General features: G+C 36.8%; 1 protein-coding gene across 4 annotated transcripts in view; it reads left to right on the top strand.

The window, feature by feature from the left end:
• LIN28B (lin-28 homolog B) overlaps window positions 1-25161 on the top strand; it is a 142458-nt gene that overhangs the window by 70008 nt on the left and 47289 nt on the right. For all 4 annotated transcript variants that reach the window (XM_061427716.1, XM_061427717.1, XM_061427719.1 and 1 more), the window contains one exon: window positions 18118-18302. In XM_061427716.1, the coding sequence (XP_061283700.1) occupies window positions 18118-18302 (185 nt within the window). The remainder of the gene's footprint in view (window positions 1-18117; window positions 18303-25161) is intronic.

Raw genomic sequence — 25161 nt, 5'->3', positions numbered from 1 at the left:
TGCCTTCTTTTGTCTTGGTATGATATTTTTAAAGTTCTATTTTAATTCACCCATTGACTTTTTGATTATACCTTTTGGCATTATTTTTATTGGTTGCTCTAAGGCTTGCATTCTCAAATAGGATGATATCTCAAGAATGTGTAAATTGGTTTAAGGGGTAGGAGCAAAAAAAAAAAAAAATCCTGGATATTGTATTAGTTTGTGGCCATGCAAAGAGCCACAGTACATAAGTTAATATTCAGTATATCTATGTTATTAAAATTTCATGGGAGAGACAAATAAGAAAAAAAGCTTAAGAGGGGATGATGAAGAACAGGTTGAGAAATACTTGTCTCAAAGTGTTCATTCTTAAACTTTTCATAATATACATAGACTTAATATCCTGCCACACTTTGAGTAAAATCAGTTACATTTTTTTAAATTAAAAGATTGTCTTTATGACATCTTAAGTTATATCCAGATGTTCAAGCTGGTTTTAGAAAAGGCAGAGGAACCAGAGATCAAATTGCCAATATCGACTGGATCATCGAAAAAGCAAGAGAGTTCCAGAAAAACATCTATTTCTGCTTTATTGACTATCCCAAAGCCTGTGACTGTGTGGATCATAATAAACTATGGAAAATTCTGAAAGAGATGGGAATACCAGACCACCTGACCTGCCTCTTAAGAAACCTGTATGCAGGTTAGAAATCAACAGTTAGAACTGGACATGAAACAACAGACTGGTTCCAAATAGGAAAAGGAGTACATCAAGGCTGTATATTGTCTCCCTGCTTATTTAACTTACATGCAGAATACATCATGAGAAATGCTGGGCTGGAGGAAGCACAAGCTGGAATCAAGATTGATGGGAGAAATATCAATAACCTCAGATATGCAGATCACACCACCCTTATGGCAGAAAGTGAAGAAGAACTAAAAAGCCTCTTGTTGAAAGTGAAAGAGGAGCGTGAAAAAGTTGGCTTAAAGCTCAGCATTCAGAAAACTAAGGTCATGGCATCTGGTCCCATCACTTTGTGGCAAATAGATGGGGAAACAGTGTCAGACTTTATCTTTTTGGGCTCCAAAATCACTGCAGATGGTGACTGAAGCCATGAAATTAAAAGATGCTTATCCTTGGAAGGAAAGTTATGACCAACTTAGATTACATATTGAAAAGCAGAGACATCACTTTGCCAACAAAGGTCTGTCTGGTCAAGGCTATGGTTTTTCCAGTGGTCATGTATGGATGTGAGAGTTGGACTGTGAAGAAAGCTGAGCGCCGAAGAATTGATGCTTTTGAACTGTGTTGTTGGAGAAGACTCTTGCAATCCCTTGGATTGCAAGGAGATCCAACCAGTGCATCCTAAAGGAGATCAGTCCTGGGTGTTCATTGGAAGGACTGATGTTGAAGCTGGAACTCCAAAACTTAGGCCACCTGATGCGAAGAGCTGACTCATTTGAAAAGACCCTGATGCTGGGAAAGATTGAGGGCAGGAGGAGAAGGGGATGACAGAGGATAAGATGGTTGGATGACATCACTGACTCAATGGACATGGGTTTGGGTGGACTCCAGGAGTTGGTGATGGACAGGGAGGCCTGGTGTGCTGCAGTTCATGGGGTCACAAAGAGTCGGACAGGACTGAGCGACTGAACTGAACTGAAGTTATATCCTTTATGATTTTGTTTTTTTAAGGTAACTTTAGGTTCATAGCAAAATTGAGATAAAACTACAGAGATTTTCTATATACCCTCTGCTCCCACACATGCTTAGCCTCCCCCATTATCAACATTTCCTGCTTGAGTCACACATTTGTTACAGCTGTGTGTTACCGTGACACACTGTAATAGCACAAAGTCCATAATTTACCTTAAGATTCAGTCTTGGTGGTTTTATATTCTGTGGGTTTGGTCAAATATATAATGATATATACCATTGTTATAATATCAGTGTTTTCACTGCCCTAAAAGCCTTCTCTGTTCTAGCTGTTCAGTCAGTCATGCTTCCACAGACCCCTGGGAAATAATGATCTTTTTACTGTTTCCACAAAATTATGTAATTGGAATCTGACAATATACAGCCCTTTCAAATTGACTGCTTTCACTTAATAATATGCATTTAAGGTTCTACCATGTCTTTTCATGGCTTGATAGCTGATTTCTTTTCAATGGTGAGTAGTATTTGGTTGTCTAGATGTTCCAATGTCTGTATTTATCCATTCAGTTACTGAAGGACATCTTGGTTGCTTCCAGGTTTTGACAGTTATGAGTAAATCTACATTAAACATCTGTGTGAAGGTTTTTGTGTAGACATAAATTTTCAGCTTCTTTGAGTAAACACCAAGGAGTGTCATGCAGTTGCTGCATTTTGTGCTAAGAGTATGTTTAGTTTTTTTTAACTGCCAAATTGTCTTCCCATCTGCAACGAATAAAAGTTCTTGTTGCTAAATATCCTGATAGCATTTGGCATTGTCAGTATTCCAGATTTGGGGCATTCTAATAGATATATAATGATATTTCATTTTAATTTACATTTCCCTGATGATATATGATATGGAGTGTCTTCTCATGTGTTCATTTGCTATCTGTGTGTCTTTTAGTGAGATGGTTGTTAAGATCTTTGGCCCATTTTTAAATCAGTGTTTATGTTCTTACTGTTGAGTTTTCAGAGTTCTTTTTATATTTGAATAACAGTCCTTTATCAGATGTGTCTTTTGCACATAAGTTTCTCTGTCTGTGCAATATCTTATTTTCTTGATGTTGTCTTCTGCAGAACAGAAATTTTTAATTTTAATGAAGTCCAGGAGCTGCAGGATACACAGATTTGATCCCTGGGTGGGGAAGATCCCATGGAGGAGGACATGGCAACCCACTCCAGTATTCATGTCTGAAGAATCCCGTGGACAGAGGAGCCTGGAAGGTTCATAGGTTCACAAAGAGTCAGATACGACTGCAGCGACTTAGCATACATGCATGGAATAAATCATAACAATCATAAATATGTATCTGGTAATAGAACTCTGAAAGGTATAAATCAAATATTGACAGAATTATAAAGAGAAACAGACAAAGTCCAATCATAGTTGGAGTTTTTTAAATAGGTTATTCACAACAATTGGTAGAACTGGATAGAACAAAAACCACTTAGGACCAAAAGAAAATCTTAAAAAATACAATTAATCACTTTGTCCTAATAGACATAGATTAAATTTGTATGAAGTGAAGTGTGAATCGTTCAGTCCTGTCCAACTCTTTGCGACCCCTTGAACTGTAGCCTGCCAGGCTTTTTTGTCCATAGAATTCTCCAGGCAAGAATACTGGAGTAGCTTGCCATGCCCTCCTCCTGGGGATCTCTTACAATTCAATGTATCAGCTAGGAAGTTTTGCAAAAATTTTTTGAAAGTATCTAACCAAACAATTAAGGGATAAAGGCAGAGCATGAGTTGAGTAGGGAGGCCTGACAGAGACCTGTAGCTTCAAGATTCTAAGCCTAATGTTTTGACCTTCATATTGAGGGACAGTAGAAATATTACGGAGAATGTTACATTAGGCATTGTGGCATACAGGGCTTTTGTTGTCAAAAGATCTGACTTTGAGTTGTGGCTCTACCATTAATCAGATTTTACCTCTCAGTGTCCTCATCTAAAAGAGACAAAGTCACAGATACTTTGTCCTTCCTCCCTCCCTCTTTCCTTTGCTCCCTACCAGCCTGATTGTCCTCCTCTGCCTTGAATATATATTAAACACCTGCTGTGTTTCAGGAATGGTTTTGGGATGGGGATATAAATGAAAATTTATGGTATTTCTTCTGGGGAAGTTTGTAGCCTGATAAGAAAACACATGATAATGTGAAATGGTAGATGTTAAAATGGTGATATATGCCATATATGATTAAAAGGTACTTGTATTTGCTTAACAATGTCATGAAAAAGTTTAAAGATGAGATAATGTTTAAACTGAACCTTGATAATGTGCAGACATTTGCCAAGTTGGGGTCAGGGGTAAGGGTAGGTTGGATCAAATGAAAGGATTCAGAAAGTACTTGTGTTTTTGTTTTCTGTTATGATTTATGACAGAGTATTGAATATAGTTTCATGTGCTATATAGTAGGACCTTATGTATCTGTTTTATATATAGCAGTTTGTATCTGCTAATTCCAGACTCCTAATTTATCCCTCCCCCACCCTCTTTCCCCTTTGTAACCATTAGTTTGTTTTCTATGTCTGTGAGTTTCTATTTCATAAATAAATTCATTTGTGTCCTATTTTACATTCCACATATAAGTGATATACGATATCTGTCTTTGACTGTCCTCAGTTAATGAAGATATCTGAAGATATCTGTCTTCAGTTAATCTCTAGGTCCATCCATGTCACTGCAAATGACATTATTGTATTCTTTTTTATGCCTGATTAGTTTTCTATATATATGTACCACATCTTCTTTATACCTGTTGATGAACATTTAGGTTGTACCAATGTCTTGGCTATCACAAATAGTGCTGCTTTAAATAAAGGGGTGCATGTATCTTTTTGAATTAGAGTTTTTCTGGAGTGGGAGTGCTGGATTGCATGGCAACTCTATTTTTAGTTTTTTTTAAGGAACCGCCGTAGTGTTTCCCCTGTGGCTGTACCAATTTACATTCCCACCAACACAGTAGTATGCTTTCCTTTTCTCCACACCCTCTCTAGCCTTTATTATTTGTAGGCTTTACTTAGGTGATGTAGGTGATGACCATTTAACTGGTATGAGGCGGTACATCATTGTACTTTTGATTTACATTTCTCTACTCATTAGTAATGTTGAGTATCTTATTGGTCATCTACATGTCTTTTAGTCTTCTGCCCATTTTTTTTTATTGACTTGTTTGTATTTTTGTTACTGAGTTGTATGAACTATTGTATATTTTGGAAATTAAGCCCTTGTCGACTGCATTGTTTGCAAATATTTTCTCCCACTTTGTAAGTTGTCTTCATCTTGTTTATGGTTTCCTTTGCTGTGCAAAAGCTAATAAATTTGATTAGATCCCATTTGTTAATTTTTGCTTTTATTTTTATTGTCTTAGGAGACTAAGAAAGCATTGGTATGACTAACGTCAAAGAATATTTTGTCTATATTCTCTTCTAGAAATTTTATGATGTCATGTCTTATATTTAATTCTTTAAGCCATTGACTTTATCTTTGTGTATCGTGTGAGGATGTGTTCTAACTTCATCGATTTGCACTGACTGTCCAGCTCTTTTAACACCACTTGCTGAACAAACTGTCTTTTCTCCATTGTATATTCTTTCTTCCTTTGTCAAGATTAATTGACCATGGATGTGTAGGTTTATTTCTGGATTCTCTATTCTGTTCCATTGATCCATATATCTGTTTTTGTGCCAGTACCATGTTGTTTTGCTGTTTTACTGTATTGGAGACAGCACTTGTTTTTGAATAGATTCTTGAACCTGTTTGTTTTTCTCTTACCTGTCTCCCATATGCAGAGTGGATACCTATAATAGTATAAACCATTTATTGAGCTGCTATTCAACCTCCTAAGCACTGTTCTAGGCATTTTACATTAATTACTTAGAATCTAATAATAACTGTTGTTAACTGGTATTGTTTACCCAGTCCTGTCTGACTCTTTCTGATGCCATGGACTATATGTAGCATGCCAGGCTTCCCTGTCCTTCACTACCTCTTGGGGTTTGCTCAAAATCATGTCCACTGAATAGTAGATGTTTTTTTATTTCTTGATGATATTATCATCTCCAGTTGATAGATAAAGAAACTTAGGCACAGGAGTTTTTAACATGTCTCTAGTCATGCAATGTGAGGTTGTAAGTAGTAGAATTAGGATTTAAACCAGTATTCAAATCCAACTTTAACCTCTGCCTGCTTTCCATTATGTCTCTTTTTAAAAAAACTTAAAAAATATATATTTATTTTATATTTTTATTTATTTATTGTCTGTGCTGACTATTTGTTGTTGGGCTTTGTTTAGTTACAGCCAGCAGGGGCGATTCTTCATTTGCAGTGCTTGGGTTTCTCATTGCAGTAGCTGCTCTTGTTTCAGAGCATGGCCTCTGGGGCGTGCGGTCTTCAGTAACTGCAGTGCATGGACTGAGCTGCCCTGTGTCATGTGGAATCTTCCCGGACCAGAGACTGAATCCATATTCCCTGCATTAGCAGGTGGATTCTTAACCACTGGACCAGCAATATTGTCAGTTTTAGTATAGCCTTCTCAGTTTTGAAGCACAGGTCAGGTGAAGGAACTTAGTTAAGGTTTACTTTAATATCAAGAAAAGTATAAAACTCAGTATTTTTAATCCTATTTATGTGAAATTGAATGATTTGACTGGGGCTAAACTGAATTTTATCTGTTTAGATAAAGCTCAGTAAACATTGACTTCTACAGCACCACCATACTTCTTTTAGCCTCTGTTTTCTTAAGGGATTTGACTTAAGTTTAAGAATTAAAGTCTTGTTCCTCTTTAGTAAATTGGGAAATAATAAGAAAGCATAAATGGAAATTTGAGCATTGACTAGAAAATGTATACTCATTCATTTTAATTTACGTCCACATAGAGTGAAGTCATAGAATTTAAAAAATATATTTTAACAAAGGATAAAGATCTGTGTCCTATAACAGAAAGAAAAGAAGGAGATCCACTCAATCGTAAGCAATTTGTCCATTGTTGTGCAAGATTGTGCTAAGGCTAGGTCCCAGATCGCCTAATACTTAAGTCTCTTGATATTTTTGTTGTGTTATTGTTCAGACTCTAGACTTCATGATTCTTGGAGTGTCTTGGCGTGCAGATCAAAAGCATATGGTCCTTAAGAGTCTTGACTGTTACTCATGCATATTGTGTACTATCTCTACTGCATATTTGCCCTTCACTAATTGTTTAGTTTTCCACTGATACCTTAGAAAAAATAGTCTTTGCCTTATAAAAAATATATAAAAATATTGAAAGAAACAATATATTGGACTTTTCAGCACTTTTACCTCCTAATATTATAAGGTATTCAAGAATTTTTTTCTAACAAACCTGTTATCACCCAGCTTTATTGGACTGACATTCTTCTACAACTTGATTTTTAATTATATTCTTATTATACTGTCTAACAATGAAGTGAATCACTTAAGTGTGTTGTTATTAGAGTAAGTCAACTATCAAGAAGGTGTTAATTGGCCTGTTCAGGGAGTGGTGGTTTTAAAAAATGCCATATTTTGATTTTTAGAGTTGTTGTCTTCCAGTGGACAGTGTTATCAACAGATAATCTTTTCTGTGATAAAACACTTGGAGCAGTCTTGCAAAGATATTTGTGTTACTCGTATAACATAGCTATCCATTTACCAACTATTTGTGACATGGGACAAGTAATAATTTATACCAGGTGATATGTATGACTCAGAATGTGTTCTGCAAAACCAGTTCCTCTTTTAATTTTTTGGTTTAGTTGTAACCATGTCTTGCTAAGACTGTGACTGTTACCTTATAACAGGTATCCACCTGTAACTGGCATACATTCCTCATGTCTCCACCTGTAACTGGCATACATTCCTCATGTCTCCATGCATCCGTATTGCCAAAAAAGTTATATATTTTTTAAAACACAGATTTGATCTTGCAACTTGTGAAAGCAAAAAAATATCATTGTTTATGTCATGCAGAATAAAATGCTTGGGATATCAGTCAAAGTTTTCCATTTTCTAGCTTTAACTTGCATTTTCCAGCCTCATTTTGGTCACCCTTTTCACACTAATACACTTAAAGTAAGCTTCTTGCCTTCCCCAAGATTCTATTAATTATTCTTGCTGTACAAGCACATGGTTAAACCATTAGCTCACTTTGGATTACTGTCTTCACTCCCCATTGAAATCTTACTCTCTCTTCACGCATGCAAAAATGTCGCTCACATGTAAAAGCTTCCATGATACATATTCCATAAAATATGCTTTACCCACTATAAGCTTTTCCTTGGCATTCCCCTTAGCTCTGAGAGATTTTCTCATACTATTCATTGCATAGTTTATCTTCCTCCCTGTTTTATATTCTTTTTGCTGGACCCCCTAGTCCCAGGTTTGGATTTTTGCCCTTTTGGATTCATCTTTTGTTTTTCCTTTCTTTCATATATTTTGGGGATCCATTTATGTTTATTCTATGTGCTGAGAGATTTTTCTTAAATGTTTTTTTCCAACTCATAATTTCAACAGTCATTTTTAACCATCTGAGTATATTTTTAAATTTCTCTGATTGTTTTTGTTCTTGTTTTATTCATAGTATATTGTCTCAAATATCTGGAGATGTTAATTAGATGGTGGATAAAATTTCTTTTGTTTCTTCATTTATCTTGGCTTTTCTTCATTATGCTGCATGTTTAGTGATTCTTGGTTGACCCTTCAGATGTATGAAAGGGGGACATATAAGGATAAGGGATAGGAATGATTTAAAGTTGAGTGGGTAGGTAGGGCGACAGCTTATTTACCAGCAGCCTCCTAACTGTCAGAATGAATAGAGATTCGTGTGCAGTATCCAGTATTTCACAAGTTGTCCAGATATTTTCTTCAGTCTCTTAACAGAAGAGTCTCACATTATTTGCACTGGGATATTGTTTGCCTGTTTTCACATGTATAGGTGGGGAGAGGGGTGGGAGAATTAAATGGGCATCTAGTCTATATACAAACTTTCCATTAACCCTTCTGTTTTCATAGTACATGTCATGTCTCAGCACAGTCTCTTTGAGCTCTGTTAGGAATGCTGGTTCCTACTTCTGCTGCAGATCCTTTTATGACATTTCCTAGGGTGTGGCTCTTTCACGTTGGTTGATCAGTCAGCAATCTTTCTAATTTCCAGAAATTTCTTTAAGTCTGCTATTTCTTGATGACACTCCTTTTTTTCTCTTCCTTATTGTGAATTTATTTCTTTTTATTATTTTATTGTTAGTTTTCATGGCTTTTAAAGAGTAACATGAGACATGTTTATTCAGCCTGCCGTCTTAAATTGGAAGTCAGCTTACGCTTCTCTAAGGAGAATCAAGTCTAAAACTGTGGCAACACTTCATTGCCTTCCCAGTCTAGTTGGAGAGAAAATGCAAATGCCAAAAGAGAAAAGGAATCTCATTACTAACTAGAACTGTAGGTAGAATACTTGGCAAACAAAGTATAGTATTTGGACCACTCTGATTTGACTCCGTGTTTCTATCATTCTTTGGAAGTCAATTAAAAACAATTCAGAGGAGGAAAAGGAATATAGCAAGACAGTTGAGCATCAGTATTTTTATAATTCTGAAATAATTTTTTCCAAGATGAATTTTAAAATGTGGAATAAAGGGAAGTGGGAGAGTCTTAGAGGTGTTAGAAGATGGTTAACTCAATATGTGCACATTCAAAATCAGCCTATTCCCTTTGTAAGTGCCTGATATCTTTAGCAGGCATGTCTGCAGCTTCTAAATGCTTCTATATTTTTCTCATCATTCCTTTGTTCATTTATTTATTCAACAATTGTGATTCCTTCCTATAAAAAATAAATGCCTATTTTGTCCAAACAGATGTCACATATGACAGTGTAAGCCCAAACACCAAATGTTTCTCCTTAAGCAAGTCTTACATGTAGATTGAATAAAAATCTACATAAATCTGCATTTCTTGGTTCTTATAGGCTTATAGGTTCTTATGTATTATGAAGCATATTATCAATGAGACTGATTAGAGAATATTAGAAGAAGGAAGAAGAAGAAAAATAGATCCATATTAATCTCTGAATGGCAGGCGCAGGAGGGCCTAGAGGAGCTATCCCACACTGAAGGCAAAATGATAGTATGAACAGTATGAAAAGGCAAAATGATAGGATACTGAAAGAGTAACTCCCCAGGTCAGTAGGTGCCCAATATGCTACTGGAGATCAGTGGAGAAATAACTCAAGAAAGAATGAAGGGATGGAGCCAAAGCAAAAAGAATACCCAGCTGTGGATGTGACTGGTGATAGAAGCAAGGTCCAATGCTGTAAAGAGCAATATTGCATAGGAACCTGGAATGTCAGGTCCATGAATCAAGGCAAATTGGAAGTGGTCAAACAAGAGATGGCAAGAGTGAATGTCGACATTCTAGGAATCAGCAAACTCAAATGGACTGGAATGGGTGAATTTAACTCAAATGACCATTATATCTACTACTGCAGACAGGAATCCCTCAGAAGAAATGGAGTAGCCATCATGGTCAACAAAAGAGTCCATAATGCAGTACTTGGATGCAATCTCAAAAACAACAGAATGATCTCTGTTCGTTTCCAAGGCACACCATTCAGTATCACAGTAATCCAAGTCTATGCCCTAACCAGTAACGCTGAAGAAGCTGAAGCTGACATTATGAAGATCTACCAAGACCTTTTAGAACTAACACCCAAGAAAGATGTCCTTTTCATTCTAGGGGACTGGAATGCAAAAGTAGGAAGTCAAGAAACACCTGGAGTAACAGGCAAATTTGGCCTTGGAATACGGAATGAAGCAGGGCAAAGACTAATAGAGTTTTGCCCAGAAAATACACTGGTCATAGCAAACACCCTCTTCCAACAACACAAGAGAAGACTCTACACATGGACATCACCAGATGGTCAACACCGAAATCAGATTGATTATGTTCTTTGCAGCCAAAGATGGAGAAGCTCTATACAGTCAACAAAAACAAGACCGGGAGCTGACTGTGGCTCAGATCATGAACTCCTTATTGCCAAATTCAGACTTAAATTGAAGAAAGTAGGGAAAACCACTAGACCATTCAGGTATGACCTAAATCAAATCCCTTATGATTATACAGTGGAAGTGAGAAATAGATTTAAGGGCCTAGATCTCATAGATAGAGTGCCTGATGAACTACAGAATGAGGTTCATGACATTATATAGGAGACAGGGATCAAGATCATCCCCATGGAAAAGAAATGCAAAAAAGCAAATGGCTGTCTGGGGAGGCCTTACAAATAGCTGTGAAAAGAAGAGAAGTGAAAAGCAAAGGAGAAAAGGAAAGATATAAGCATCTGAATGCAGAGTTCCAAAGAATAGCAAGAAGAGATAAGAAGGCCTTCCTCAGCGATCAGTGCAAAGAAATAGAGGAAAACAACAGAATGGGAAAGACTAGAGATCTCTTCAAGAAAATTAGAGATACCAAGGGAACATTTCATGCAAAGATGGGCTCAATAAAGGACAGAAATGGTATGGACCTAACAGAAGCAGAAGATATTAAGTAGAGGTGGCAAGAATACACAGAAGAACGGTACAAAAAAGATCTTCACGACCCAGGTAATCACGATGATGTGATCACTGAGCTAGAGCCAGACATCCTGGAATGTGAAGTCAAGTGGGCATTAGAAAGCATCACGACAAACAAAGCAAGTAGAGATGATGGAATACCAGTTGAGCTATTCCAAATCCTGAAAGATGATGCTGTGAAAGTGCTGCACTCAATATGCCAGCAAATTTGGACAACTCAGCAGTGGCCACAGGACTGGAAAAGGTCAGTTTTCATTCCAATCCCAAAGAAAGGCAATGCCAAAGAATGCTCAAGCTACCCCACAATTGCACTCATCTCACATGCTAGTAAAGTCATGCTCAAAATTGTCCAAGCCAGGCTTCATCAGTACGTGAACCGTGAACTTCCTGATGTTCAAGCTGGTTTTCGAAAAGGCAGAGGAACCAGAGATTAAATTGCCAACATCTGCTGGATCATGGAAAAAGCAAGAGAGTTCCAGAAAAACATCAATTTCTGCTTTATTGACTATGCCAAAGCCTTTGATTGTGTGGATCACAATAAACTGTGGAAAATTCTTCAAGAGATGGGAGTACCAGAGCACCTGACCTGCCTCTTGAGAAATCTGTATGCAGGTCAGGAAGCAACAGTTAGAACTGGACATGGAACAACAGACTGGTTCCAAATAGGAAAAGGAGTACGTCAAGGTGGTATATTGTCACCCTGCTTATTTAACTTCTATGCAGAGTACATCATGAGAAATGCTGGACTGGAAGAAGCACAAGCTGGAATCAAGATTGCTGGGAGAAATATCAATAACCTCAGATATGCAGATGACACAACCCTTAAGGCAGAAAGTGAAGAGGAACTAAAAACCCTCTTGATGAAAGTGAAAGAGGAGAGTGAAAAAATTGGCTTAAAGCTCAACATTCAGAAAACGAAGATCATGGCATCTGGTCCCATCACTTCATGGGAAATAGATGGGAAAACAGTGGAAACAGTGTCAGACTTTATTTTTTTGGGCTCCAAAATCATTGCAGATGGTGACTGCAGCCATGAAATTAAAAGATGCTTACTCCTTGAAAGTTATGACCAACCTAGATAGCATATTGAAAAGCAGAGACATTACTTTGCCAACAAAGGTCCGTCTGGTCAAGGCTATGGTTTTTCCAGTGGTCATGTATGGATGTGAGAGTTGGACTGTGAAGAAAGCTGAGCGCCGAAGAACTGATGCTTTTGAACTGTGGTGTTGGAGAAGACTCTTGAGAGTCCCTTGGACTGCAAGGAGATCCAACCAGTCCATTCTGAAGGAGATCAGCCCTGGTATTTCTTTGGAAGGAATGATGCTGAAGCTGAAACTCCAGTACTTTGACCACCTCATGCGAAGAGTTGACTCATTGGAAAAGACTCTGATGGTGGGAGGGATTGGGGGCAAGAGGAGAAGGGGACGACAGAGAATGAGATGGCTGGATGGCATCACTGACTCAATGGACGTGAGTCTGAGTGAACTCCAGGAGTTGGTGATGGACAGGGAGGCCTGGCATGCTGCGATTCATGGGGTCACAAAGAGTCGAACACGACTGAGCGACTGAACTGAACTGAACTGAATCTCTGAATGGCTTCCCTGGTGGCTCAGATGGTAAAGAATCCACCTGCAGTGCAGGAGATCCAGGTTTGATCCCTGGGTTAGGAAGATCCCATGGAGAAGGGAATGGCTACCCAGCGCAGTATTCTTGCCTGTAGACTCCCAGGGACAGAGGAGCCTGGCGGTCTCCAGTCCATTGTGTCCCAAAGAGTTCGACATGACTGAGCGACTAACACTTTCATTTTAAACCTCTGAATGGAGTCAGAGAATAACGTATTACCATGAATCATTATAATCCTATCAGTATTTTATTCCAAAGGTACCATGTGTGGTGTCACCTTGGCACTAAAAATAGAACTTATTTTATATAGCAGAAGTAGCAGCTGAGAAATTTGACTTGGCATGAGCAATTCACTTAACCCCTTATAATTCAGTCCACCTTTTGTTCAAGTGAGGTTTGGACTAAATAATCAATAACAATCTTATTGATACTAAATCCAGGATTCTTTAAGCACTTACTGAATGGTAATTGTTTGCAGGTATTAGGCTAAGTCCTTTGGGAAATATTAAGATATATATGTCACAACCCCTGGCCTTCAGGAGAAGATAAATCCCAAAGTGCAAATGCATACACAAATACCACATTATGTAGATATATATTGTAAAAACTAGATAAAAGAATCAAGTAAGTGAGAGAGAAGATTATTTCTGACCTGGGCGATTTGAATGAATGCATAAAGGATCACATGGGTTATGATACTTCACTCTTCAGTAAGATTTTGATAGACAGCCATGACGAAGAGAATAACGTACCCCCATCAGCCTAAGTTGAAATACAGAGATGAGAAAATACGAAGTGTGTTTAGGAAAGTACAAGTTGTGCATGTGTGCTCAGTCACTCAGTCGTGTCTGACTCTTTGCAACCTCATGGACTGTAGCTCACCAGGCTCCTCTGTCCATGGAATTTTCTAGGCAATAATACTGGAGTGAGTAGCCATTTCCTCCTACAGGGGATCTTTCTGACCCAGGGATCAAACCTGCTTCTCCTGCAGTGGCAGGTGGATTCTTTATCACTTAGCCACCAGGGAAGCTAAGTTAGCCAGCTTTATTAGAGTAATGGGAAAGGAAGTGGAAAATATATCTAGAGGTAACATTATGAGTGGTCTAACCTACAATTTAAGACAAGTATTGTAAATTTTTGAGACAGGGAGACCAACCAGCTACAGTTTATTCAGAGAACATACACAGGTGTAGAAGAAGCTAAGGATAAGAGAGGAGTTCTGATGCTGAAATACCAATAAGAAAACTATTACACTCATCCAGGTAGAAGGTAGTTAGGACCAGAAGTAGGGCAGTGGCAATCCAATGAAACATTGAGGCAGGTGAAAGAAAGGATGCATGCAATTCAATAAATGATTGGGTAAATGTAAGATTGGAACCAGTGTGACTGGAAAGACGGAGGCACCTTTAATAAAAATTGCTGAGGCGAGAAGTTGATTTTTTTGAAGAAATAAAATGAGCTAATTCCCCATCTTTCAACAAATCCTTCCCACTTATGTAGCAGCAATTTTGGTATAATAGCAGATAGAATATTCTCTCTGAATTCATGTCCTTTTCTTGCAGGCCATTATAGTTTCTTAGGGATTTTTTTTGGTCAATGACTGTGAATCCAAATTGCCTTGTGTGCTCATTTGGGGAAGGATGGGAGTATATGATAGAATGGAAAAAAGTTTTCTTTCAGAATATTATGAAGATTAGAAGTAAGAGCAGGATTTTACTTTAGATTTGGAAGAGCAGTTCAATTACAGATGATCCGTATCAAGAATTGTAATAGTAGAAAATGAAATCAAATTAAGTGCACCCATATACTAGGAACTATGAGGAAATAAGTGACAGAATTTTGATTACACAGACAAAGCATGAACATATGATAGCTCTAATTAAAACTGATATTTCTTCCTTCTCTTAATTATAGTAGTTGACCTGTGCTCCACTTCATCTGAATTCATAATCTGCACTTTCTAGAGTGGGGAGTGAGAAAGGGAATGAAAGTAAAGGACTATTTATAATTAGTGAGGAGGGAGCTTAGGAGAAAAAAAATAGTTCAGTTCAGTCACTCATACATGTCCAACTCTTTGTGACCCTATGAATTGCAGCATGCCAGGCCTCCCTGTCTATCACCAACTCCCGGAGTTCACTCAAACTCAAGTCCATTGAGTCGGTGATGCCATCCAGCTATCTCATCCTCTGTCGTCCCCTTCTCCTCCTGTCCCCAATCACTCCCACCATCAGGGTCTTTTCCAGTGAGTCAACTCTTTACATGAGCTGGCCAAAGAATTGGAGTTTCAGCTTCAGCATCAGTCCTTCCAAAGAACACCCAGGACTGATCTCCTTTAGGATGGACTGGTTGGATCTCCTTGCTGTCCAAGGGACTCTCGAGTCTTCTCCAACACCACAGTTCAAAAGCATCAGTTCTTCAGCACGCAGCTTTCTTCACAGTCCAACGCTCACATCCGTACGTGACCACTGGAAAAACTATAGCCTTGACCAGACGGACCTTTGTTGGCAAAGTAATGTCTCTGCTTTTGAATATGCTATCTAGGTTGGTCATAACTTTCCTTCCAAGGAGTAAGTGTCTTTTAATTTCATGACTGCAGTCACCATCTGCAGTGATTTTGGAGCCCCCCAAAATAAAGTCTGAAACTGTTTCCACTGTTTTCCCATCTGTTTCCCATGAAGTGATGGGACCAGATGCCATGATCTTCGTTTTCTGAATGTTGAGCTTTAAGCCAACTTTTTCACTCTCCTCTTTCATTTTCATCAAGAGGGTTTTTAGTTCCTCTTCACTTTCTGCCATAAGGGTGGTGTCATCTGCATATCTGAGGTTATTGATATTTCTCCCAGCAATCTTGATTCCAGCTTGTGCTTCTTCCAGCCCAGCGTTTCTCATGATGTACTCTGCATAGAAGTTAAATAAGCAGGGTGACAATATACCACCTTGACGTACTCCTTTTCCTATTTGGAACCAGTTTGTTGTTCCATGTCCAGTTCTAACTGTTGCTTCCTGACCTGTACATAGGTTTCTCAAGAGGCAGGTCAGGTGGTCTGGTATTCCCATCTCTTCAAGAATTTTCCACAGTTTATTGTGATCCACACAGTCAAAGGCTTTGGCATAGTCAATAAAGCAGAAATAGATATTTTTCTGAAATACTATATAAAGCTCTAAAAACAATTTTTAAAGAATTGTATACTGTATAGGCAGTGGTGATTTTGTTTTTTCCATCTGATTCCTACATAGCATCAGAGAGCAGAAAAAGTGATGCCAAATTATACTTCCACATGAGGGACTTCTCAGTGTCAGATTACCTGCATGAGAAACTTCTTTAAAAAAAACACAAAACCTGTTTTGGGGTCTCTATAACAACCTAGAAGGGTGGATGGGGTGGGAGTTTTGGGAGGGAGGAGACATGGGTGTTACTATGACTGATTCTTGTTGATGTATGACAGAAAATCACAAAATTCTGTAAAGCAAATATCCTTCAATTTACAAAATTAAGTGGCAAAAAAAAAAAAAACCCTGTGTTGCGTGTTGTATTACTTTTCCAATGAGTATTCTCCTTTTGCATTGGAATTTGAAGTGTTGGTTTTATCTTTTCCATGTAATTATTTGGTTATATGTAATTATTTAGCTGCCTTTAGAGTCATAACTTCGTAAAGTTAGAGATTTCTCTAATCCAGCATTTCTCTAAGGATGTTAGTCATCTGTAGTTATATCTAAGAAAGGTCTCTGTGAACAATTAGGTTGAGAATTTGCTGGGTTAAACATTGTTAAACAAGATTTTTTAGTGGAGGCGGGGGAGGGTATGAAATATCAGAGTTTTAAATAGGCTAACAGCAGTAAAGAATCTGCCTACAGTGCTGGAGAATCAGGAGACCTGGGTTCAGTTCCTGGGTTGGGAAGATTCCCCTGGCTGAGGAAATGGCAACCCACTCCAATATTCTTGCCTGGAGAATCTCATGGACAGAGGAGCCTGACATGGGGTTGAGAAGAGTTGGACACGACTGAGCAACTGAGCACACACATACACATATACATGATCCAACTAAGAGGAAACTACATTTAGCAGCAATTCACAAACTTATTTTACCACCGTCCTTTTCTCATGAAATCTTTTTCTGAACCATTGTTCCTCAGAACACTGTTCCTTAAATTTACAGATAAATTCAAAAAAGAGAGAATTGACTCATTCAAAGTTGCATGACTGTTGACTTAAAGAATTGGACTTGAATCAGGGTCTCCTACCTACCATATTCAGATTGGCTTCCTTTTTTCCCCCAAATTCAAACAAGTGTTTAAGACTGCTACATGGTATTTGAAACTAGATCTGTTAAATGCATAAGGGAATTCGGAAAAATAAATAAAATTAGGATGAATTAATTACTTTATTATTGTTTGAATTGGCACATAGGTTGAAAGAGCCAATTATTATTTGTAACCTAAGTTACATTTTTACAATCAGGAAATTAAAAAAAAAAAAATCAAGTTATCTTTCAAATTCCGCCCCCCCAAAAAGCTATAATGGTACAATAATGTGTGTATCCAAGAGCTTCCCCACTTTCCCCCCCAAAAAATTGGAGAAAATGACTGTTTATAATTTGCTGTCAGTTATTCCAGACCCCATAATTATATAAGTAAACATGTACCTTTTAAAAACTTCTCTGTATAGACAATATTATGGGAGATACACTGTTCTTCCCCTTAATTTTTTTACTCGGCAGTATTACAGATTTATCTTGCCCACAGTAATACATGTAGATCTTTTAATGACTCAGTGGTATTACATTATATACCTTTATTATAATGTATTTAATCAGTTCCCCATTGGTGGACGTTAGGGTGATTGTTGTTTAGTCGCTGTGTCCCCTTTAGACTCTTTGCAAACTCATGGACTCTAGCCCTCCAGGCTCCTCTGACCGTGGTATTTCCCAGGCAAGAATACTGGAGTGGGTTGGCATTTCCTTCTCCCAAGTGATCTCCCCAACCCACTGATTCAACCCTTGTCTCTTGCATCTCCTGCACTAGCAGAAGCAGGCAGATTCTTTATGAAATGGTATGAGTTTATTCTTTCACTGCCAGCGTTATTACAACAGGAAACTTTTAAATGGTATCCCTTTCACTGAATTTGAAAAAAAATGATTTTATACTTAATAATGAATAACTGGAGATGTCTTGCTATGTTAATCTTAAAATCATGAGATAATTTGTAAAGCATTAATAATAATCATAATCTCTTTTTCTCTCTTCCTCTTCTGTTCTTCTCAGAGCAAATTATTCATGGAAGGATTTAGAAGCCTAAAAGAAGGAGAACCAGTGGAGTTCACATTTAAAAAATCTTCCAAAGGCCTTGAATCAATACGGGTAACAGGACCTGGTGGGAGTCCCTGTTTAGGAAGCGAAAGAAGACCCAAAGGGAAGACACTACAAAAAAGAAAACCAAAGGGAGACAGGTAATCATTTTACTTTGTTAGTCTCTGAGTTTATTTTATTTGGAAAATATTTCTGAAATCTCAATTTATATTTTTATTATGCTATTAAATCTTGCCACAATAAAATAAAATGCCACCACTGAGTGTTTGAATAGAATTTATCAGAAATATAGGCTATCTTGCAATTTGAACTCTGCAGAATATGTTTAACTGAGCCTTCAGCATTAGGCACTCAGCAGTCCCTTAACCACTATTTCCACCAGACTATTCAGATAAGTGAAGTTCCTAATAGACAGAGGTAGGTGCCCCTCAGTACATCCTAACACTTCACCTGTTTGTTTCAAATGAGAATACACTTATTGTTTTGACTGTTTTGAAAGATAATTCACTACTGAAAATTCAAATATAAAAAAAAATCACCAAATATCTTAACTACAGGTAGGTTGGAATCATGATATATGTGCAATATTTTTGATTTTGCATTTTTTTTCACTTAACAGTGTATTTTGGAACATTTCATGTCAGTCTTTGTCATCTACATAAATTCCCACTGTGTGAATGTAACAAAATTTAAACAAGGCTCTGTTAAATTAATGTAATTGTTAAATTTAGGCTATTTCCAATATTTTTAATTTACCAATAGCACCGTAGTAAGAATGCTTATATGTACATTTAAAAAATTGTCTGATTCTGTCATTAAGGGATACATACCTAATACTGAAAAATCTGGATCAGAGACTATGCCTTTTAAAATTTTGATATCTGTTTCCAAACTGTTCTTTAGAAATAAGGTCAATGGATAACCCCTTTAAAAGTGGGACTGTTCATTGAATAATGTCATCTTTTAAATTTTGCCGATTACATAGGTTAAGAAATGCAGCTCATTTTTTTCCTTTGCATCCTTTGACTAAGGTTAAATATATTTTCATATGTTGATTTTCAATTTTATTTTTTTCTTCTATGAATTGCGTGTTCTTTGTCCTTTGCTTATTTCTTCTGAGATGTTCATTTGTCATTGTTGATTTCTAAGTTCTCTTAGAAAAAAAAATCTCAGTTTTCCTCTTTCCTATGCTGGGAAAAACTCAGTTCTTCCATGTTATGTTTCCCTCCTTCATGTCTCTATTACTTTTACACAGAACGTTTAACTTTTGATGACCAAATGTGCGGAGGTTTTTCCCCACACCAAGCAATGCTCCACTATCCAGCTGAATGTTCCACTGTTGAACTCAGTTCTTACAACATCTACCTGGAGATAGTATCAGGTCCCACAGGTTAAGGGCTCAGTCTTACAGGACCATCCTACCATATTTCAGATGCTGATTGCCCTGCAACTTCTTTCTCAGTTGGCTTTAAATCAGAGGTTTCTAAGACTCCCTCTTCAGGTTTGATTAATTTGCTACAGCAGCTCACAGAACTTAGAGAAACCCTTACATTTACCAGTTTATTAAAGATTATGATAACAGCAGATAAAGGATACACATAGAGAGATTTTACATAGGGTGAGGTCGAGGAGGGTCCCAAGCATAGGAGATTCTGTTCCCAGGGGTTTGGGTGCTTTATCCTCCCAGTGTGGATGTGTATGCCAGTCTGGGAGCTCTCTGGATCTTTACTTTTGGAATTTTGTGGAGATTTCATCATATAGACTTGATTTTCAGCCCCTTTCACTTCTCTCAAGAAAATTGGGATAGGGCTAAAAATTCCAAGCTTCAGTCATAGCTTGGTCTTTCCAGTGACCAGCCCTCACTCATGAGCCATCTAGGAGCCCACTCATTGTCTGTCACCTCCTTAAATGGAAGACTGTCCTATCATGTAGGAAATTACAAGAGTTTCAAGAGCCCTGTGTCAGGAACAGAGGTCAAAAACTGATACCAGATAAAGAGGTACTCCTACTGTTCTTATCACTTAGAAATTACAAGGGTTTTAGGAGCTCTGTGTCAGGAACTAGGGGCAGAGACCAATATATTTCTTCTTATCTCACATTCTCTTTGTATACTTACCATATTAATCTTTTTTCTCAAATAGGAAATATCTGTTTCAGCTTGTGAAATATACTTATGTATGTGTGTGTTTGTATGTATTTTTTACATAATATACATACAAGTAAAATACCATATGATCAAATAGTATATGATAAAATATGATACGATTTGCCTTGCAAATTCTATGTAATCTCCCTTACATATAGAATCTAAAAGCAAAAACCAAGGTCTTGTAAACAGAAAACAGATTGGTGGTTGCCAGAGGAGACTTGGGGACCTTTCATATGAATTGATATTAGAGTAATATTAAGAAATTGTTTATTTTGATGGGAATGATAAGGTGTGATTTTTTTTGATTACTGATTCTTACTAGTAACTTAGATATGCTTAGATTTTCTTTCTTCATGATCCAGGCTTGGTAGTTTGCATGTTTCTTGGAATTTATTTATTTTAGTTTCTTCAATTTGTTGTTGCTTAGTCACTAGGTCGTGTCCAATTCTTTTGCGACCCCATGGACTATAGCCCATCAGGCTCCTCTCTTCATGGGATTTCCCAGGCAAGAATACTGGAGTGGGCTGCCCTTTCCTTCTCCAGAGGATCTTCCCAACCCACGGATCAAACCCATGTCTCTTGCATTGGCAGGAGGATTCTTTACCATCTGAGCCACCAGGGAAGCCAATTTATTTAATTTGCTTGTGTATAATTGCTCATGGTAGTCTTTTATAATCTTTGTATTTCTGTTGGATCAGTTGTAATGTCTTCTCTTTCGTTTCCAATTTTATTTATTGGAGTTAAGTTTGGTTCAAGCTTTGTCTGTTTTGTTTATCTTTTTGAAATATCAGTTTCATTTATCTTTTCTATTGTCTATTTAGTGGTCTTTATTTTCTTCTTTCTACTAATCTGGACTTCGTTCATTTGCAACTGACTTTGAAATTGACTTATTTTACTCAATATAATGGTTTTGAAATTTATACAGGTTTTTGAATATATCAATTCCGTATTTCCCTCTTATCTGCAGTTTTGTTTTCTGGGGCTTCATGAAATCCCAAAAAGTTATCCATGGTCAACAACTGTCAAAAACATTAAATGGAAAATTCCAGAAATAAACAATTTGTAAGTTTCAAACTGTGCACTCTTCTGAGTAGTGTGATGAAATCTTGCCACATTTTCTTTGTCCTACCAGGGATCTGTATCACCCCTTTGTCCAGTATATACCCTCAATAGTCACTTAGTAGCCATCTTGTATACTAGGTTGACTGTCATGATATTGCAGTGCTGTGTTCACATAACCCTTTTTTTAACTTACTAATGGCGCCAAAGCAGAGGAGTAGTGATGCAGGCAATTTGGATTTGCCAAAGAATATCCACGAAGTACTTCTTTTGAGTGACAAGGAGAAAGTTCTTGACTTAATGAAAAAAAATCGTATGTTAAGGTTACTAATACATGATATGAAGACGTCTTCTGTGTGTGAAGTTGTGAGAAGGAAGAGGAAGTTTGTGTTAATTCTGCTGTTGCACACCAAACTGCAAAAGTCATGGTCACAATGCATGATAAGTTCATAGTTAGGATGAGAAAGGCATTAAATTTATATAGTAAGATGTTTTGAGTGAGAGAGACATTAATATAGCTTTTATTATACTATATTGTTATAATATTTATCTTATTAGTTGTTGTTAATCTCCTGGTGGCTCACATGGTAAAGAATCTGCCTGCAATCTGGGAGGCCTGGGTTTGATTCTTAGGCTGTGGCGATCACCTGGAGAAGGGCATGGCAACCACTCCAGTATTCTTGCCTGGAGAATCCCCATGGAGAGAGGAGCCTGGTTGGCTGCAGTCCATGGGGTTGCAGGGTCAGACAGGACTGAACGACTAAGCACACATGCCTAATTTATAAATTAAACTTTATCATAGGTGTGTATATAGAAAAACATCTTATGTATAGGGTTTGGTGGTATTCATGGTTTCAGGCATTTTCTCAGGGTCCTGCAATATATTAATATCCCCCACAGACAATGGGGGCTAATAATTCATTCCTTTTTATTGTTTAGTAGTATTCCATTTTATGAACATAGCAGTGTTTTTCCACTTATCTATTGAAAGACATTTAGGTAGTTTCAGTTTGATAATTATGAGTAGAGCTGCTGCAAACATTTGTGTACAGGTTTCTGTGTGAAAAGTTTTCATTTATCTAAGAGTGAGGCTTCTGGATAATCTGGTTGTAAGTTTATGTTTAACTTTATAAGAACCTGCCAGATTTTTCTCCAGACTGATTGTACCATTTTGAATTCCCTCCAACAACATATGAGTATTCCGGTTGCTCTGCATCTTGACCAGCATTAGGTATTGTCAGTACTTCTTACAGAATTTTAAGCATTCTAATCTACAGTGATATTTCATCATGGAATTTCCATTTCCCGAGTAGCTACTGGTATTTACTGATATTTAGCTCCTTTTATCGGAGAAGGCAATGGCAACCCACTCCAGTACTCTTGCCTGGAAAATCCCATGGACGGAGGAGCCTGGTGGGCTGCAGTCCATGGGGTCGCTAGGAGTCGGACACAACTGAGTGACTTCACTTTCACTTTTCACTTTCATGCATTGGAGAAGGAAATGGCAACCCACTCCAGTGTTCTTGCCTGGAGAATCCCAGGGACGATGGAGCCTGGTGGGCTGCCGTCTATGGGGTCGCACAGAGTCGGACATGACTGAAGTGACTTAGCAGCAGCAGCTCCTTTTATGTTTTTGTGTCATCCTTATATCCTCTTTAGTGAAGTGTCTGTTCATACCTTTTGCCCATTTCATACTGGATTCTTTTCTTATTGTTGCATTTTGAGAGTTCTTTATATAAAATGTGGATACAAGTCCTTAGATACATGATTTGCAGATATTTTTACCTCTGAGTTTATAGTTTATCTTTCCAATCTCTTACAGAGCAAAGGTTTTAAGTTTTGATAAAGATATTTATCAATCTTTTACTCTATGTCATGTTTAAAAAAAATCTTTGATTAACCCCAGATTTGATTAATCACAAAGTTTTTTCCCCTGTGTGAGGTGTGAGGTTGAAGTCTAGGCTCATTTTTCACCTTTAATAACATGAATTGTTGAAACACCATCTGTTGAAAACTATATCTTTTCTCTTGAAATGTTTTTAAATTAAAAAGCTTAATTTCTATTATATAGTATCAATGTTTAACACATTCAAATTTGGTTTCATCACTCAGAACTTATTTGTTCCATATATGTATATACATATAATAGAATTATATCTTGTGAAGATCTATGTTCTGTGGCAAGAAATAAAAATAATTTTAAAGATTCTGTCAATTTTAAGTAAACTATTAACAGAAGAAAATGGGTTTACTTTTGAGTTCTGTCTTAATTCTGCTGAATGCTGTTTAGTATGCCGATAGTAGTGTCCAGCTATGTAATAGCAGTACATGTTAACTTGTTTTGTTTTAAATCCTCCTTGTTTAAAATATTCTCTTGAAATTTTAAATGGAATAATTTTTTATTTATATTTGCTGTTTACTTTTTTCTTATGTTCATTATCAGAGATTAAGAGATTTAATGATCTTATAAAAGCTCTCTTTATACTACTGATAAAAATTGTTAATTAAAAATTTAAAAACTCATTCTCAAAAACTGGCCTATATTTGGTATCTTTTTATTCTTTGAAGAGCTGCAATTTACTCTTGAGGGAAAAAAAGTGACCTCTAACAGAATAAAATTGTGAGGGAAGATAGGAGAATGATTTTTTTGTCACTATCTTTACTATTTATATGAAATAATCATGTCAACCTATAATATAAAATTAGATATTTTATATAATAAAATTTTAGTTCCTATTAATGAATGTGTTAGATTAGTAAAAAGGATGTGAACTGAAACAGATGGTATGTTAATGTTTCTATATGTAGGTTAAATGATTTTAATCCTTTCAGAACAAAAATGTGTAATTTTAAAAATATTTGAAATGCATACATATATGATAGGTATATACACATTGAGTATATACATAAAACTGTGTTTTTTGAATTTATGTTTTTTTTAAACCTCCTCTTTTACTCTGATTTTTTTCTAGCAGAGTGAGTATCTTCTTTGTTCTCCTGAACCTTCCACATCTTTTGACCCAACCACACAGTCCAAGAAGTGCTATTCATAATAATAATGCAAGTTCCTTTTCAACAATGTTGACTTGAGATTTACAAAATAACTTAGAAAATAATGTCAACGTTGTGTTGCTTTTATTCTATTTCAGGCAGTAATACGTTTGCATCACTGCATTGGCACATGAGTAAGCTTCCTGATTTTCTACATGAGTTGAAGTTTAAATGTTTTTTGTTTAGAAAGAAGGCTAATTGTTATGATGTTCAGTATTACTGTTTTTGGCATGAAGTGCAGGAAATTCCTTTCATTTGTTCATGTTAGAAATACTTACTAATTTATCATTTTTAAGATGTTTTTTATTTAGACTTAAAAATTGATTATGAAATTTGAAAATCCTTATAGTTCAGTATTAAAATGGTGTTAGAATGGTACATTATGTTTTATTTGAACAAGGTGAATGTAAATAGAAACTCATTGTATATGTCTAAATTATTCTCTATTCGAAGAGCTTACTTGTCTTTTAAAAAAAATTAGAGCGGTATGATAGAAGAATTATTTTTATAGGGTCCTAGTTTTGTGATTTCAAATTCTTTAAATTTGCAAGGTTTTGAAGTCCTAATGCTTTTTTTTTTTTGCTTATGTTTTTAATCTATTTACTTTATCCTCATTGAAGGACTGTATATTTTCACTTGTCTATTAAAAAGAAAAAAATATTTATTTGATGCCCTCATTCACCTTTAGAGCAAGGGGGCTCAAAACTGACTGGTGGTGAGCCTCCTCCACACCTCTCCCC

The sequence above is a fragment of the Bos javanicus genome, chromosome 9, assembly GCF_032452875.1.
Source record: "Bos javanicus breed banteng chromosome 9, ARS-OSU_banteng_1.0, whole genome shotgun sequence".
NCBI classification, from domain to species: Eukaryota; Metazoa; Chordata; class Mammalia; order Artiodactyla; family Bovidae; genus Bos; species Bos javanicus.
The sequence above is the reverse complement of the archived record's forward strand: the minus strand, read 5'-3'. Positions and strand labels throughout refer to the sequence as shown.